At 32.0% G+C, this 19,286-nt stretch overlaps 3 protein-coding genes across 4 annotated transcripts in view; 2 read left to right on the forward strand and 1 right to left on the reverse strand.

The window, feature by feature from the left end:
- The first annotated feature begins 6 nt into the window (after positions 1–6).
- LOC126873643 (uncharacterized) lies at positions 7–6,945 on the forward strand. The gene is made up of 7 exons (XM_050634715.1): positions 7–313; positions 662–775; positions 861–1,013; positions 1,120–1,324; positions 1,396–5,800; positions 5,881–6,091; positions 6,417–6,945. Exons 1-7 carry the CDS (start codon positions 230–232, stop codon positions 6,537–6,539), a joined length of 5,295 nt encoding a protein of 1,764 aa, XP_050490672.1. The 5' UTR covers positions 7–229; the 3' UTR covers positions 6,540–6,945.
- A 140-nt stretch (positions 6,946–7,085) lies between these two features.
- On the forward strand, positions 7,086–8,762 carry LOC126873670 (methylated-DNA--protein-cysteine methyltransferase, inducible). The gene has a single exon (XM_050634771.1). The coding sequence runs from the start codon at positions 8,141–8,143 to the stop codon at positions 8,702–8,704; it is 564 nt and encodes a 187-aa protein (XP_050490728.1). The 5' UTR covers positions 7,086–8,140; the 3' UTR covers positions 8,705–8,762.
- Positions 8,763–8,909: 147 nt separating this feature from the next.
- Positions 8,910–19,286, reverse strand: part of LOC126873656 (uncharacterized) — a 37,409-nt gene continuing 27,032 nt past the window's right edge. For both annotated transcript variants that reach the window (XM_050634747.1, XM_050634748.1), the window contains exons 2-13: positions 13,649–13,886; positions 12,809–12,963; positions 12,533–12,727; positions 12,329–12,441; positions 12,086–12,252; positions 11,749–11,904; positions 11,612–11,679; positions 11,443–11,523; positions 11,197–11,358; positions 10,927–11,124; positions 10,744–10,848; positions 8,910–10,654 (exon numbers count right to left, since the gene is read on the reverse strand). In XM_050634747.1, coding sequence (XP_050490704.1) covers positions 10,530–10,654; positions 10,744–10,848; positions 10,927–11,124; positions 11,197–11,358; positions 11,443–11,523; positions 11,612–11,679; positions 11,749–11,904; positions 12,086–12,252; positions 12,329–12,441; positions 12,533–12,727; positions 12,809–12,963; positions 13,649–13,886 — 1,763 coding nt within the window. In that variant the 3' untranslated portion in view covers positions 8,910–10,529. The remainder of the gene's footprint in view (positions 10,655–10,743; positions 10,849–10,926; positions 11,125–11,196; positions 11,359–11,442; positions 11,524–11,611; positions 11,680–11,748; positions 11,905–12,085; positions 12,253–12,328; positions 12,442–12,532; positions 12,728–12,808; positions 12,964–13,648; positions 13,887–19,286) is intronic.

A 19,286-nucleotide genomic window follows, 5' to 3' on the forward strand; every position in this document is an offset into this window, starting at 1 on the left:
CATAAACGCAATTTTCATTCGAAAAGGGCGGTAAATATCAATGCACGTGTGTTCATTAAAAACATTGCAAAACGAAGTATTTATTAAGTTTTATCAACTATATTGTATTTATGATCATATCATATAATTAACAGTAGAAGGGTCTAAGAACCGTTTTCAATGTAATAAAAGAAGACAGGTTATATAGAGGATTAGGTGACCTCTGAAGGAACCGGTCATTATTTTAAAAATGAGTGCCGATAACTACTACCGATTTATATTGGAACGTATTAATACTTCGGACATAATTGTATTAGATAAACCAGGACATACAGTAAGTATAAAATGTTCTTCTCTTCTATTATGCAAGTAGTAAGCACATGCTATAAAATAATTTTTGTTTTTTAATTTTATTGTTAAATTATGCGTAGACTGCAAATATTTATGTAGTTGTAAAGAATTGAAATACATAGAAGTATTCAAAGTATACATAATATGTAAAAATATATTAAATATTCAAAGTATTTAGTAATTGAAATAAATCTTTTATTTATGTTCTACTCTTTTATATGTGTTCATAGAAATTCAATATTTATGAATAAAGAAAGTATTCTGAGTATCAAAAACCAATAATAAGGATGTTTTTCATGTATAAAACATTGTCTCTTTTGTATGTTTTCAGTATACTTGTGGTAGAGGCAAGGATAATGAAATAATATGCCTTAGTCTGACAGTATCTAGACGTCATTGTATGTTTTTCCATAGAAAAAATGAATTATATGTTACAGATTTAAAGGTACATATCATGTAATGAAATTAGTGCACTAGAATGTATTCTCTTAATATAATACTTTCATTTGATGATGTTACGTTATCTTTAGAGCTCGAATGGTATATTTATAAATGACATAGCTCAAGAGCCCTTTCAGACAACTCAATTACACTCGAATGATGTTATTGGCATTGGATGTCCCACTGCTGCAGATGCAACTGAAAACAGTGATCTATATGTGTATAAACTACATTCAATTGGAGTAAGATTTAATTAATTATATCATCAGATTAATTATCATCACATGATATCTTTTTTGAAATATTTATTGAGTAAGATTGTTACACATATTATAATAATTTTAACAGCCACGACTTCTGGAAGATGGTCACAGTGTTAGTACACTTTCAGAAACTACTATAGTAAATAATGTAAATATAGTTAATAATAAGTCAATGACTGACAGAGCAGATAAACGTAAAAGAGAAGACACGAATCCCAACTTGGAAGTGGCAAGTAAAATTCCCAAGTTGCAAAATGAAAATTATATCTTAGAAAAAAATTATCTGCAAGGTATTACTGCATTTTTATTCAGGTTATTTACAAGACAAAGAAGAAATAGTAGAATTTTGCTTTTATTTCAGAAAAGGATAAAGAGAAAAATGAAAATGATATTGAAATAGTTCATATTTCATTGAATAACAGTTCATCAAATGGAAAAAATAAAAATTGTGATAAATTAAATGCAAAGAAACATATGGATATCAACATGCCTACATCAAATAATTGGACAAACAATACAAGAAGAGAATCATCAATAGATGATAAATTAATAAATTGTCAGGACCTGAGATCAAATATGATAATAAGCACCACAAAAAAAGATATTAAAAAAGGGGAAATTTCTCTCAATAAGAGTACAGAGAAAGTAAATGCAAATATGTTACAAGAGATTAATACTTATACTGGAAATAATTTAATGTATACTGAAGATGTACAGAGTACAGCAAATAATTTATTCTATACTAAAGATGTACAGAATACAGCAAATAATTTACATAATCGTAAATCTAAAAATACAATTAAGGACAATAGAATAAGAGTAAAATCTGATTTAGAAATCAGGAATTACAACTCAAAACACAGTAGAAGAAATAATAGTGAAACAAATACTGTGAATGAAATACGAAAACCAAATACAGTTGATAAAACCAATCAATTTAAAAACAATGAAGAAGGAGATTTACTCGCAACACTTCCTTCAAATTTCATGTGTAGCAAGGATGGTATCATAAAATTTGAAGATGAATTCCAATTAACCGATACTGATAAAAATGCTATTTTAAATTCCTCGAATACAAGTTTCATTCCAGTCGGATCTCCAATAAAACTAAAGAAAGTGCAACAACAACCAAAAACAAAATTTTCAGAGGACGATGTTATAAACTTAAGCGATAGTGAGGATGATATTTTTCCGTGCTCCCAACTGTTTGATATTGGCTATGGTATGAACACAACCATGAAAGATGAGGTAAAAGAGGAACAACCTACAGAAGTAGAAAGTGAGAGATTTGGTATAGATGATGTGGATTTTGTTATTTCAATAACAGATAGTGAAGATGAAGAAGATAAGAATTGGTTTTACAGATTATCCCGAAGTCAAATATTCAGCGAAAACGATGAAATTGATCTGAAAAGTAAGAATGGTGTAAAAAAAGAAGATATAGATATAAATGTCGTAACTAAGGAACCAATTGTAAGCGAGTTTGAATTAATCGAAACTAATGAAGAGCTACCAAATGAGTTAGTTCCCAGAGCAACCATAGATGAAGAAAAAGAAGCAGAGAACTCGTCTTTGCAGGATATGGACAATTTAAATAAAGTATTTTCACCAGAAAATACTTTACTTCAACAATTCACGAGCGCTACTAGTGATACTAAAAAACATTCTAAGTCTCCGAAAAATCAGAGTTTGTCTCCAGTGCAAAAAGAGGCAGGAAATTATATTCATCCCTTGAGTAAAATAAAAACTATTACACCTACCAAGAGCAAAAAGTCGGTTGAGAAAAAGGTGCCTCAAATCGAACCTCCACACTTACCTACCTCCAGAAGACGAAGAAGTGTTTCTAATAAAGATAAACAAATCCCTGAAAAGTCTGATAAATCTGTAAGATCTGGAAATTCTGAAAAATCTGAAAAATCTTCGAAACCGCGATTAAGTGCTAAAGAAAAGAAAGAACAACAAGAAAAGTCGAAGTTAGAGCAATATATGCATGCAAAGGAGCAAAAGAATCGTAAAGTACTTCACAAATGGGCCAGTTGTCTTCCCCCTAGTACAAAGAAATTAAATACTCTTTCTAAGGAAGAGAAGAAAGCATTGGCAGATAATAGAAAGATGAAATTGAAGAAAATTGCCGAAGAAAACCGGGTATTTTTAGAAGGTAATCAAGAAAAGAAACGTATTGTTTCTAAACCAAAAGCGAAAGTAACGACAAAGTCACGAAACGATTTCCTTGTCGAGGAGACGATCGCTGCATCTAGAGAGGAAATTGTAACAGAGGAGTCTAAAGCTTTGTCTAGTCGATCCGCAACAGCAAATAGAACTTCTTCAAATGCAAAAACGATTGATTCAACAAAACGTAAAAATGTCTTTAAAGAAATAGCAATGGATGTACAGCATAAATTAACTCTTAATGATATTTCGAATTTGGGAAAAATTCCTAAAAAATCTAATAATACTAAAATAAAAATAAATATCGTAGAAGCAGAAACAGCATTAAAAGATCTTTCATTGGAAGAAAAAACAGAGAAAACAATTAAATCGAAAGATACTGCAGTAAGTGGTAAACCAAGCTTAGAATCTTGTAAGACAGTGGAAAAGGGACCTTCTGTACCTCTTAAGTCAAATCTTAAGTCACCTGTAAAACCGAATTCAAAGAAACGAGTGTCTTTTTCTACAGAGATTCAAACTGTTCGTGAATATGAAATTGATGAATCAAATGTTTTAAAAAAACTGACAGGAAAAGATGCTCCTGTACGTCGAGAAAAGATCAATACAATGAACCAATTTTTATGCCGCATCTTATGCTGGAAACCAGTGTGGTTGGAAGAACAGCTATATTTGAATCAAGATCCACCTGTTATTCAGCCTGAAGAACTTAACCCTACCTTAACTCATTATAGATCGTATGATGAATATTATAATACTATAAGTTCGCTTTTGTTGCTGGAAATTTGGCATAATATCACAAACAAATTTCAGAGCATAGAGGATATACACAGACGGCCCACATTCATGTGCTCTATAGTTAAAAACTCTATTCAGACGAATGTGGAGCCAAATAATATACTTCTTACAACGTTGATGGTAGAAGTATTAGCCACAAAGGACGATATACAAAAGCAAATTCATCCTAAGTATGGGGACCTTGTATTTTTTGAGTATGTTCAAAGTCATGAAAACTCACAAAAATCAAAAGATTTTCGTAAAGTGTTCGCATATGTTACTAACGTACACACAACAGTATTAACGCCTCTGACACATTTTAACAGAGATTTACAAAATTACGTAAAAGATGCTCATACATTGTTAACATATAGTGTGATAACAAAATACCTCGATAAAAATATTCTAGTGAATCGAGTTCAACGATTAAGAGCTGCATTTTATTTACGTCCTAATTTACGAATGGTACAAGCATTGCAATTTCTCCCTAAATCGCCATTAGTAAACTTAATCTTATGTCCAAGAATCGAGATGTACAAGTTGCCAACTGTTTCTGAATTAGAGACATTGATCACAGGAGATAAATTAAATGAGAAACAGATGGAAGCTGTAAGCAAAATAACCAAAGCAGTAATCCAAAAAGATACCAAATTGTGTTTTATTCAAGGACCACCTGGAACTGGAAAATCGAAAGTTATTGTAAATATAGTTACTCAAATTTTGTATGGAAATAACAGATATACAAGCAATGGAAGTTCTTTTACTATGTTAGTTTGTGCTCCATCAAATGCAGCCATTGATGACATTGTCTTAAGATTATTAGAAATTAGAACCATGATTAAAAAGCAGGCAGAGATAAAACCATTTAGGATGGTTCGTATTGGGCAATCACAAATGATGCATTCAAAAGTGAAAGATATTTCTATTACTGAATTGGCGAAACGAGAAATTAAAAAAACATGCAAGTCGAACACTGTTCCATCCGATAGTATAGAAAGTGAAAAATTATTTTTACAATCTAAGATTAACGCCCTTCAATGTAAGCTGAACTCAAATAATTTGGATAAAACTCATAAAGACCATGTTAGGATGAAACTGGCAGATATGTCTGCAAAATACGAGTTACTAAAGAATCGTACATCAACGAACGAAGTAAATGATAAAAGCAGAGAAAGCATTAGATTGCAGCGTGCGGCAGAATACAAAATTCTTGACTTTGCAGACATAATAACCTGCACCCTCTCATCCTGTTATACTAGTCAAATGGAGTATATTTTTGGTGTTAATAAGAAAAAGATATCTGTGTGTATTGTGGATGAAGCTACTCAAAGTTGCGAGGCAGAAACCTTGATACCATTGATGTTAGGAATAGATACATTGGTTTTAGTTGGTGATCATAATCAATTACCAGCTACTGTTCTGAGTACACGGGCAAAGAAATATGGGTTGGATCAATCGATCTTTTCTCGAGTGCAAAGCGCCTTTGATTTACAACCAAATAATCCCATAATTATGCTAGACACTCAATATCGAATGCAACCTGATATTTCCTCTTGGCCAAATAAGTTCTTCTATGGTTGTAAATTAAAGAATGCAGTAGAATGCAATGATAACTTTCCATTCCATTCATATCGAATTTTAAATTTGGTTACAAATCAGAATCATGATAACTCAAACAATGAAGAAGCAGATTTTGTAGCTAATATTATTTATTGTATGCTAAACTTTGCCAATTTGGATAATTGGCAATCATGCATTTCGTGCGGAATTCTTACACCATATAATAATCAAAGAGCTATGATATTGACTAAAGTTAATGAAAAGTAAGTTGTAGCATTTAATGGGAGTGTATTCTAAATATCATCTGAATTAATTGTTGCATGTTGATTTTTTATTGCCTTAGAATATCTTCGTTGCCAGAGAATGTTAAGGGAAAAATAAAATATATTGTGGACACTGTAGATCGTTTTCAAGGTCAAGAATGTGATGTGATAATTTTGTCATGTGTGCGGAGTCAGAAGATCGGTTTTCTATCAGATAGACAAAGACTTTGTGTTGCACTTACAAGAGCAAAACACAGCCTGATAATATGTGGTAACTTTAACATTTTCATGGTAAGATTATATAATATTATCTGCATTTAAAAAATATTTATGTATATTGCATACATATTTCAAAAGTGTCACAACTTTTCACAAAAGTGTTACAACAATTCAAAACAAACAGTCCTATGTTAAAAAGACATCAAAACCGTCAAAGAAGGATTTTAAAGGTTAGCAATGGAAAAATAACATTTGGCTTAGAGTTTATTCTTTTTGTTCAATAGTTTCTCGCTGTTTTTGAAAAACTTGTTTATATAATATAATATGCATTTATAATACAAAAATAGTTGATATATTGCATAATTAAATATGTAATGATTTTTTTTGTTGATTACAGAGGTATCCAATGTGGAATTCATTAATAGCAGACGCGAAAGCGCGTAAAGTATTTTTTAATGTTAATCCCAACGCGAATTCTCATGAAATCAAATCTTACGTAATTAAACGTGTGATGAACTAATCGTTCATGTTTCATTGGACGATTACATAAAGTATTCTTGTATATTTGTATAAATCTTACTTTATTCTCTTCACCATAGATGTAAGAAGTATAAACCACAGTTGTCAAATGAAGATGTCCTCGTTGAAAAAGAGATAGAAACATTTAACATAATTTCTCTCCTTCCTAATAAATACTAGAATATTATTAATATACATAGAAAAGAAGAGACCTCGTTATTTATTTGCATCCCTTTTTATGAGGTCCACTTGTTCAACATGGCGTCCGTGGTCTATACTTCCTATACCTTCTTCACGCGGCTTGAAATGTTGTAAATTTCTGTTTCTGTATGATATTGTCTTTGTAAATAATAAATTTTTTAACTATGGTGTCTTAAATAGAATAAAATAAACAAACATGCCCATTATTAATAATCATAATTAATTTCTTTTTGGAATATGATTACGTTGATGAATCATAAGCTGAAAGAATAATTACATATGGTCTCATTGCATAGAACTATTATTTTTAATATATTATTCTATGTAATAATATTAAAAATAGAAAGCCAAACCAATTTTAATTATTTTAAATATATTATAACAGATATTTTATATTATTTTATTTATTTAATAATTATGTATTTTTAATAATCAGAATAAGTTGTTAGGAATTATTAGAAAGGACGAACGAAAATTTTATATAATAATATTTATATAATAATATATAGATTTGTGAAATGCCATGTTTTCTTTAAAATAAAGTCTTGGCATCCAGGGCAAGATGTTCTAAATTTGCCTGGCAGTGAATGTCCTAATTCTTCGAAATAATTCACATATCAACCACGTAGTAGCGTTTCAATAAATATTCATTAAATAATTATTAAATAATAGTTAAATAATTAATTTGAAGCATTCTAGTATGATCAAAGTTTGAGTTTAAAATTTGGAACTTGTATTCCAAGTCTTCACTTGATGCCAAAAGCCTATATAAGAACATTATAGATTGTGGATGTTTATGTAATTCCGTATTTTAATAAACAGAATTAATGAAATTTGTTTTATCTCTTAAATATTGAATATTTCATATATTTTGTCTTATATTTATTGTACAATTTTACACTCTTACATTTTCCATAAACATCCACAGTTTTTCCAAGGATAGTAAAGGCGGGTACTCACCCGCTGGAACAGTTAACAAATTTTTTTTGTGACGGTTTTGTAACCGCTACTCGATCTTTTCATGAAATAATTACTTCTTATAACAAATTGACAAATAGCCCAACAACAACAATTAACAACATTTAAATACAGTGGTGTCATAGGAGATGTGGAGACATAGGTAGTTATATAGATTGCATAATTGTGAATTAAGGGTAGGATGCAAATCAAGCAGTGCGAAAAAGACAATACAACTAGTGTATACGACCATAGTGTATGCAAACATAATATATATAATTATGGTGAAAGATATATCTGCATGTGTCAAATCATTGATATGACTGGAGATGCACCTTAAGAGTGTCAGCTAACATCTAAACATTCTAAACATATTACCTTCTAATAACTTTTATTTCTTTATTTTCCTAGTATCTACAGATTTGAATAATTTAAATAATCATAATGGTTCGGTTTCAAAGTATGACACCACAAGAGTATAAAGAAAAGCATGAAAATTTTAAGATAATCCATGGTTTTCATACTACACCTTTTGGGGATTGCTTAATTGGCATTACTAACACTAACAAGGCAATTATGCATTTGGCTTTTGTTGATAAAAATAATGAAGAAGCTTTGAATGAATTAAAGAACGATTGGCCTCTTTCAAAATTGGTCGAAGATACCTCGAACGAAACAAACAAAATTATAGAAAAAATCTTTTCCCGATGTGTAACTGTGGATGATTCTATTTCTGTTCTCATGAAGGGTACACAGTTCCAAATAAAAGTTTGGGAAGCCTTGATGCTTATTCCACATGGTACAACTGTTACTTACGAACAAGTTGCGTGTAATATAGATAACCCAAAAGCTGTACGAGCTGTTGGAAATGCGGTCATGAAAAATAATATTGGTTATTTGGTGCCATGCCATCGCGTAGTAGGTAAATCTGGCAGTAACAAATATAAATGGGGAACGAAGCGTAAAGAAAATATTCTCTTGTATGAGCATGATCATGTAAACACTTAAGTTTATTTTTTATATGTTTACATACTTCTATCATTTTTTTATTAATTTATAGTTTAATACAAAGAGATGTAGTTTATGTAATATGGTACGATTTTATAAGTTCTGTTACTTACGAATTGTTTATTTCGTAGTATATATAAATATAAAAATTTAGGCACCAAAAATTTCCTGATATTTGCATAGATTATGTAAAATAGACACTGGATAATATAAAAAGAAAATTGTTTATTTTTATACATTAAAAATTATTTTTATTATCTTTAAATACAAGTATGCAGTATAATTTATGTACACTTAAAGTAATTAATAATTTAAGCTGTAATGATAAATCCATTGCACTCTTGCACACAGTAACAGGAACACTATGATACTAGGATGGTCTTCAGCATTCACAATAATTCTAAGATGGTAGTATAAATTAAACATAAATAAAATTGTGTAATTTTATATTTCAATTTAGATAGTTATCGATATATGTAACTGTTTTGTATAAAAAAATGCACCTTAAGAATTTTTTAAATATCTTGTGTTAATTTACAAAATATTAAATTGTTCAATTAGCAATATATAAAATAAATGTCAAAAAGAGTTCAAGAATAAATTTATGTATGTATTTTTGTGAAATTTTGTGATATAATTAATTTTCTTTAGTATACAAGCCTTTCAGATGTCAAAATAATAAGTGTTACAAATGCTGAAGTTAAAAAGTAATTGTTAATGTTAGAGAACTGGCAATGAATGAAGTTAATAATTTGGCATCTGATGGACTTATTGTTTAAGTTTATACACAGCATGACTGGAGAAGTACTATCTACATTGTAAATATTACTGTACTATTAATTCTATACATTAAGGTATAAATTTATAAATACATATTTATATACATTTACAATATAAATATAAAAATGAATTGCATATATATAAAAGCATTCTATAAATGTGTAAATCATTTCACACAATACTTATTTGTAAAAATTCTACTTTAGGTACAAGTATGACACTTGCTTGTGTTAATTGCAAAAATCGATGTTAAATTTAATTTAACAATTATATAAAAAGTGTAAAATTTATCGTGACTTATTTAAAAATTATTTCTTTTTGCAAATAATCACAGGGAATAAATTGTATTACCCTAAGAATGATAACATATTTCTTATTTTGTATATTGCTTTAAGTTTGTAATTTTCATTCATTTCATTCGATGTAGATTATAACATATTTATTTCAACGAGAAAAAAATAGTGTTAGTTTCTTATTTTAAGTACAAATTTGAAAAAAATATATATTTTCCTATTGGTGAATCTTTCTGTACAGTGTTATTAATTCAGTCAGTCTCATTAGTAAGTTCATCTACATGATTGATTTAGTAAAAAAACCATTATGAAAAGTGTGTTATAATCAGAAAGTATATAAACTTCTTTGGATTCTCCTAGCAACATACAGTTTACTATTACTTGTATCTTACAAGGCAGTGTTTGGTGGAGATTTGAAATATAACAAAGTTCTATGTATCTACAGAAATTTTTGTTAAAAGCATCTCTCAAATGCAAAGTAGATTAGAATGGTGTTTGCCAAGGGAACACATTAATATCAATAATAAAAAGTATTTAAATACTTATTTTTTCCTGATGAAATCATTCAGCAGGATAGGCATTTTCTAAATGTACTTCATGTATAATATTTACTTTCTTGATCATTTAGCTTCATCTTAATAAAATTAAGAAAAGTGTTATGACTCTGTTTTAAGACAATAAAATTTTCTTGTTTTATATCCCATAGCGGCATTCATTCACTAGCTCATTGTTCGTTATTAATGACTTGGTACTCAAACGTACATATAAATGTTTCTAAAAAACGCGATTACCATTATGAACATTACAAAACCATAAGATGCAGTGGTTTTATGTGAGGCAAATGATGGGATATTGTTTCCTGATATACTGGTGGTACCTGGTATCATGACAAAATAATCAATTGTATTATAAACTTTATAACATACAATATTGTTAATCAATGAATGTAAGTAATATTATTTCTACCTGATACTTTCGACCGCGGAGTTGTAGCAGTTTTCATTATTGGATTATGAGGAATTGGTTTCATTGGCGTTGGTGCAGGACTTGGAGAATTTCCGTAACACTGACCTGATTACATTAAATCACTATGCATGTAACTTTGAGATTGAATATTGATTTAATGTAGACTCCACTTTAGGAACCTACCTTTCTTATATAGACGCATTCCTTCTTTCTTAGGATCAATATTTCTCATGCAATGATCGCCCGCTTCCTTGATATAGATTTCTTCATCATTCACGATTAAACCAACAAAACATTCATTGGTACTGGTATCGTTTCTCATAGTATATGCGTACATAACACCTTTTTCTTCCCATTGACCTAGACACAAGTATGCTCGTTCTGAAATATAAATTCTTTTGTCGAGTTTTGGTTTCAATGAATTTAGATTAATTAAATTATTTAAGTAAGTACCTTCATAGAGTTCTCCAGACTCACAGTCAGTAACTTTAAAGTACATTATTTCACGAGTATTGCAGTTGCTGCTTAGTTCAGCACACATGCCTGATAGGTCAGTTATCATACCCATATATTGTCCAGTAATTGGACAAGGCGATTCTACCGCACGTTCAATTCCTAATTTTAATAGCATTTGATCTAATATCATGATCTTTTTTTGAAATACATAATTTACATCTACTTTCTTTGAAATTAACTTACGTGCTTGTGTCATCCAAACAGGTTTATCCAAATTAGTATCGTCACACAAATAAGATTGATAAACTGGACTTAACACCATTCCTGTATGAAAAATTGATTATATTTAGCCGATTAAATAATTTCATTAATATCTGTGGGCGTCTGAAATAATTATCTAAAAGTTAAATACCTATTGCAAATTCTAGTACATTTTCACTTCGTTGCCTCATCATTAAACACACATATGCCACTTGTTCACTGAAAATAGTTTTATTATTTTAGAGTAAAATAATATTTTAATATTATTCGATTAATGTCCTATCCCACCATTGATTTTTGGAATAAACGATGTAGCGGCCAGTTTCTTCATTCGAATCAACGGTAATGAACGTGTAACTATTATAGCCATTAAGATCAGTGAAAGTCATGGTGCCATTGACAATCAGAGATTCTTCCCATACACCCTGTGCCCACTTTGGAAATCTAAATCAACAATAGCCTTTAATTAATTAATTAAGTCTAATAGAAAATTATTAAAAGACTACGAAACCATCGGAAACACTTAATCAGTGAATACTATAAAGAAAATACTCGTCGCTAATGATCTAAATGTCGATGCGATGCTAAATCGTAAATAAAAAAAAAATTAAGAAAATATACTAACGTTGCTACGTGAGTCTTCACATAATTTGGCATCTTCTTTTGATTTGGAATTTTACTAAGGACTAGTGTCTCATATCCACTAGTGGAATTATCTAAATTCTGTGCACAGCTGGAATCGCTGCTGAGAGCCATGTATGTTTTTCCTTTTTTATTGTCAACATGAAATAGCTAAAGAATAGATCCTTTAGTTAAAGAAACATATTATATACCTCAATTGAAAAGACAAAATAAATTTTCAACTTACTCCACATCTATACTGTGGTCTGCCTTCATAGTTGCCACTGATGTCCATCAGGGCAAAATAAGTAGAACCGTTTGGACCAGGCCAGTTGCCTAAGCAATTAAACGTAATATTCACTGAAAAATAAATAACAACAAATAAGTTCTCCTTCGAACATATTTAAAATCCTAAGAAAGGAAACAACAAGAATATTAGGAAGAAAATTACTGTGAGACTCGAAGCTACAACGATTGAAGTGTAATCTTAAAACAGAGCCATCAGGACAATTGTTGAAGGAAGATGAGAAGCTATTACACTCGATGACTTTATCAGATCCATTATTGAGATTATACGTGAAGTGATACTGGCCAGTTATTGGACAATACTCGTTTCTTATGGGGATATTTCCAATCTCCCTGGTACCTATCCAAACAATCAAGCAATTAAATAATAAATATTTCAGAACTGTTCTTATATGTAGATGTTTATAATTGTTATACTTACGATATAAAACGGACGTAGAATTTAATTTATCACAGGAGGCCAAAGCAGTGGCTTCTGAAGTATAGCACCTGTTCAGATCTTCAGAGAAGACCTCAATAATGTTGCGTGATCTCCTTAACAATCGGAAGCATCGGATGCAGTCGCCATCACCGTATCTGAAATAAATGCAATTGACTTTCTATAATGTTCAGAGAAGAATAACAACGGATAAAAATACCCTGGATTATCAATCTCCTGATCTATTTCTTACATTAATCAAAAAGTACTTGCAGCGTGAAAATAAAATTTGATAAACGCAAATTAATTACGACTAGATAGATTTCAACCCTTGTAAATCTAATAAAATGTGTTTGTATAATTCTAACTACATCTCAGGTACAATTATAGCTGGGAAAGAAGAAAGTGCAGGCCGACACCGTCTGAGATCTGGTCTATTTCCATCCCAGACACGCTGCAGACACGTCGGGGCATCCCTGTCCCTAAGGATGCATTAAGTAAGCGTGCAATCCGTAACTCACAATCAGTTACGGATTTAGTTACAGCCTGACTTTCATAGAACTACGCCTGCTTGCAGACTAAACATAAATTCTTCACAATTTATGCAACTGTCTACGGTTGTTAAGTCCAGAACCAAGATCTTCTCCTAGAATAATTTATCTTCACATTTACAGATATTAACTTGCTGTTACCAATCGGATTCAGGCAACTGGCAATTACCATTACCGCGTTAGGGTCAAGCGGTTACCGGAAACGGACAAAGTGTTATCGCTGAACAGGGGCAAATCGTAGCGACTAGCGGTCGTCGGAATAAATTACTCGGTGATTTCTAGGTAGACCCACCTGTCCATTAGCAACACGTTATCGCCGATCCTCCTGTGGCAGTAGCCCCATACGGGGATCGCGTTGAACGTGATGTTGATGGTGGAATATTGAATGGGCTCGTTGCTCGTGTCGCTGGCTTCCTTTCCGCTCACCTGCGTCACGAACTCACCCTGAAATTCCGCGGGGAAATAACAGCCAACCATGAACTGGGGGTCGTACCCTTGGAGGGCGTCCTCACTCGTGATTACAGTCGCATCTGTAAATTAAATAACAGGCTCCTTTATACGGTTTCCCCGGGTTAACTTTATTTCAATGAAAGAGAAGTTTAGTATAATTATCGAAGTATCTCTCGTTTGTAGAAAGATTAAAACTTGCTATGTTTTATTGTTTAATTGATTTAATATGTTTGTAAGAAAATGATGCTGGAAATTATGGCGTCCTATCGATTCGTGGCCAAATGCTATTTTGATACCTAGTTGATTAATTAGTCTACTTAATGTAACGTATGTATACGTAGTTGTAGAATAAGATAAAAAATTGCGATGCTTTAGAGCGAAATTATTTTACCTTGGCATCTAATTGACTGGTCTTCCCTGATTCATAGATCGATCGCAGATTGTAGGTGATTTAATTGAAGCGTGAATTAAAAAGAAGAAACATTTATATAATGAGTAGAGAAATATATTCATAGGAAATATTGAAAATTCCGGTATTTTAGTGTGAAACATTTCCTTAGTGCTGAATGATTTAATTAAATGATGAAGTATTTAATTGAGACTAGTTGAAAAGAGATAATATAGCGAACAAATTATTTATATTCGTCAAAAAAAAAAAAAAAAAAAAAAAAAATTGAAAAACACAGTATTTTAGTATGAAATGCTTCTTTCATATCACGTGGTTTAATTGGTTTACTTAATTACTTATAGAGTGTTTAATTAAGGCTCTAATTAAAAGGGGATTTAATGTAATGAGTCTATGCGTTCATAGAAGATTTGAAGATGCAAAATTGCGCAGAATGCACGTATGTAAAAATATATAAAACATCCAAAGTGTAGTACTCGTTATAATATTAAACGAGTTAAAGAAATCTTCGTTCAAATTTCATTTCTACAATTGTGTTCATAAAAATATGAATTTGTATAAACATTTGCGCTCTAATAACGAATGCAATAAACATTTATATTCGTCAGCAAAATTAATAGTTCTAGTGTTTTCTTCTTCGTTTTAGTTTGTCTAAGGTATTTCTTTGATATCTGCTGGATTAATTAATTCTTGAGATTGCAGAGTATTAAAAAACACGCGATGAAGATAAGATTGTAGAACAATTACATCTAAGTTGATTTAATTATTTATAAGATTCGCAGAACACTTGGCACTTGCCAAGATAATTCATTTTTAGAAGGCAAATTTAATTTAGCTTCACGGTGTTCATTGTTTTCACGGAACAAATCAATAGACTTGAGTAAAACTAAAAGAATTGCGAAATGAATTCCCATGAACAAGTCGAGGGTCATGTGAACGACCTTAAAAACGAGATGCCTCGATATTAATTTGTACAATGTCAACGGCCTTCGAGGTGAAAGAACAAGATTAAAATTGATTTCCAACTAACATCTTCTAATTACGCGGATTAATTAATTTACACGGCGAAGCTATTTGAATCCGTATTCCTGGTTGATACCATTTTATTATCATTTAAACAATTCTAAGATTTTCCAACTATATATTACATTTATAAATAAGCAAAATCCAAATTATTAAGAAAAACATGCTATGAAAATTAACAGAAATACATTGCTCTGGAAGATATAAATATTAATAACTTAATAGAAACTCGCTAAATTTTCACTAACGAATATATAATTATTTATTGGACAATTTAATTCAAGCGTACGTTTTGAAGAAAACGTTATTTTCACTTTATTTCCCATCTCGCAAGCTAAACAAATCATTTTATTAAAATTCTATTAAAATGTTAGTGTAACGTTAAATCGTATCAGCCACGGGTTAAAAGGTAATTCCAACAAAACGCGAAACGTTATTCGACACGAGAACGCAACAAGTTCCCCGCTAATTGCTCGATTCAACGCCAACTGATCGATCCACTCCCCTCGGTTAATTATCTTTTAAAAAATGAAAAGAGGAAAAGAGGGCATAAGGAAATGTAGAGGAGACTACCAACCAGTTGTTTAATATTGTCCATATTAACACGGTGAATAAATCGCATTCCACCTTATTGCCCACATGTCGTGCAGCCAACGATCCATGAATGGTCATTAGCGTTGGCATTAAGTGGTTACGAAGGCAGGTGCTACGCTGACAGGTGGACCACCGGGCAAACTTTGCAACGAAACATAATACATACTATGTATCGCTTCTTTCATTCGATTTCGCCTGTTGCCCGTTCACGTGGCGCACCACTTACCTTCCCGACTATGTTCTCTTTTAATTTCGTCATCGGTAATGGTTATCGGTAATTAAAAGAGAACATTCCGTCGTCGATGAAGATTATCGGTAGTCAGAAAATATTCCTTCGTTAATAGTGTGATATTATTACGTTAATAATGTTATTACATTAATACTGATAATAATAAAAAAATTCTGTCATCGATAGTGGTTAGTCTTAACCAAAAACAATTTCATCATCGATGATGATTACTGTTAACGAAAAAATATTCCATCGTTATAATGGTCACTGTTAATAAAAATGAATTCCGATATCGTTAATGATTAATGCCAAGCAAAAATAATTCCATCGTCCATAATGGTTACCGATAACTAAAAAATAATCCGCTATTAATAATGATTACCGATGACAAAAGAAATTTCTATTATCGATAATGGTTTGTTAGCAACCAAAGAAATATTCCATCAACGATAATAGTTTACCGGTGATAAAGAAGATTCCGTCATCGATAATGGCCGTCGGAAACCAAAGAAAAATTTCGTCATTTGTAACGACTATTGAGAAGCAAAAGCAATTCCATCATCGATAATGGTTATTGCTAATCAAAAAATATTCCGTCATTGATAATGGTTGCTGGTAATGAAACAAAATTTCATCACTGGTAACAGTTATCGTTGAACAAAAACAATTCCATCGATATCGATAATGGTTATCGGTAACCAGAAAATATTCTCGTCATCGGTAAACAAAAAATATTCCGTCGTGTTTTGGTCGGTGAATTTTTTGAAAAATTTCTATTTTGAATTTACTGATCACCATTTAAATAGGAATTACCATTTTGGCACTGACTTTTTCTATAGAAATTTTCAGGACAATTATCATCTTGTATTACCGATAGTAACAGCGAATGATTAGGAATATCGAATATCAAATATTAAACATCGAATAACAATAAAATTTCAATGAACTCTCGAGCAGATATCTTATTGAAATGTGCAATAGGAAAGATATGGAATGTGGGCGGGTTAACACATGTAGCTTTAATATTCAGTGGGCGTGTGCAAATTATCAAGAGTGGAATATGTACGTGAGTCTAAATCTGAACGACAGTGTTTTACGGCCGTCTGGGAGTCGTGTTCACAAGCACGGACAAGTAGATGACTCATCTGAACGTGTCTCTTCCGTTGCACCTGATTAAAACGGGATTTACATAATATACATATAATGAACGGTGTTAATTGATATCGTCGGCCTAATTACTACAATTACTTATCCGCTCAGAAACATTGAAACATCGATCTTTACACGGTCGACCATCCTATAGAAAGAAAATACGACCGATAATAAAACAAAAATATAAAGGGGATCGACTAACATCCGGAAGCGTAGGACAGTTCTAATTACACGAATTCTAGCGAAGAAAATCAGATAAAATACAGTCGTCACCTAGACCAGAGATGATTCTAGGATAAGCAACAATATGATTACTGTCATTACGTCAGTGTTCCTTAATGACCGAGTGAGACCAAACTTCCTCGTAAGGGGGAAAATTTATTCTTGAAGCAATTTAGGACAGATTTCTCGAGGAAGTGTGTACTTAAATCAATTTCTTGACGACTGAATATGAAATATAGAGTGTCGAATACAAGGTATAATTTTCTTTCTCCTTGAACGTGAGGTACTAAATATTTGGAATCAACGGTAACATTTTTTCTCAAAAAAAAAAAAAAAAAAAGAAAGACTTTCTGAATGAAATTAACCATAAAAATCTGTGAGACGCATTTCTTTTTTAAATAATTGTTGCTTTTTATCTCTGATTATTTTTAGGTATCTCGGGTGATGTACCCTCTTCAAAAATCCTCGAGACACGAGTCGTGTACCATTAGCCAAATAGGAATGTGCGTTTACCACTTAACAGGAAAAATAGTCCCTTTGGAAAGGCAAACGAGGGACCCATTGGCCCCTTCGACAAGGTATACAGCTGATCAGTGGGAAGAGGTTTCGAGTTAAGGGGCAAATAGAAAGAAAGCTGGACACAGGAAAGAGACGACCTCTTGGGTAGAGAGGAAAAAGAGACAATGTGTATAAACGGGCTGTGGCCGTACGTGTGTGCCCCGGAACGAAGGAGGGGCGTAATGCCTTTAGCAAAGCAGCTTGTTCCTCGCATTCCTTCTCGCGGTGCTTGTCGCGTTCTCCTCTGTGCATTATATACGACTAAACTCAGTGGTCTCAGGTTCCTGAGAACCAAACCCCAACGAGGACTCATAACGCCGCGTTGATCCCATGAGAGTAGGTACCGGCGCACCTTCTTCTCTACGAGTTCGCCAAGTTAAATAGAGTTCAACGTGACCGTCGTTATTCACGGATTCTCTTTTATTATAGTCGCCTGTTAGGCAGGGAGCTAAGCTGGCTCTTTCCTTGTTACGTCACGGTGTTGAGTTACCCGTTTTCAGATTCGAATCTTTTCTCCCTCTTCCTGGATACTTCGCGTAAAAATATACTTTAATTATATTTCCTATTCCGCATTCGGTATTTAATGTACCGTATTTAGTACTTAACAACTGTAAGTTATAAGTTGTAATAGGAGAATTAAGTACCGTTTTCAGCCTCACATTTATTTTCTATCTCTTGCTGCGTTCTCTTGGTATCTTTAACATTCGACGCTTAATATTTGGTATCTGACGATTGTCGTATTTATTACAGCGTTTGCATATTAATTAATTGAATCCAAGCGTATTGAGTTTCCTAACGTCTTTAGCAACGCGCTTTCATGCGATTACAAAAATTTGATATTATGAAAACGAAATGTAGAATCTGATAAAAAAGTGTTTCATTGAAAGATGAAGGTACGTGCAAATACTTTTTGTAGCCATTGTATCATGAGAATATTTGGAACAGAAGAAGGAACAATAGAAAGAATAATCGTAAAGTAAAAACGAAGAACGAACAAAATTAGCGAAACAATAGGAACTTTTTAAGGATCGTTTAATCATGATTAAGGATGCAGAAGAAGCGAAAGAAACGCGAAGTACAATATCGCGTGCCTCTGGAATCGTCGTGCCGGTCGAGTTGACCGTGAATTATAAATCTTCGATCCATTTCTTTCGCCTCACGCGGAATTTATTTAAGACGTTTGTTCGATGCACTTCGCGTGACACAACACGCGGATGCTACCTTCTCTGGCGTGGAAGAACGGGTATTCCAGGGCGATAATGAGTGCAGCAAGTGCAGTTGGAAACACGATGCCCA

The sequence above is a fragment of the Bombus huntii genome, chromosome 15, assembly GCF_024542735.1.
Source record: "Bombus huntii isolate Logan2020A chromosome 15, iyBomHunt1.1, whole genome shotgun sequence".
Taxonomy (NCBI): domain Eukaryota; kingdom Metazoa; phylum Arthropoda; class Insecta; order Hymenoptera; family Apidae; genus Bombus; species Bombus huntii.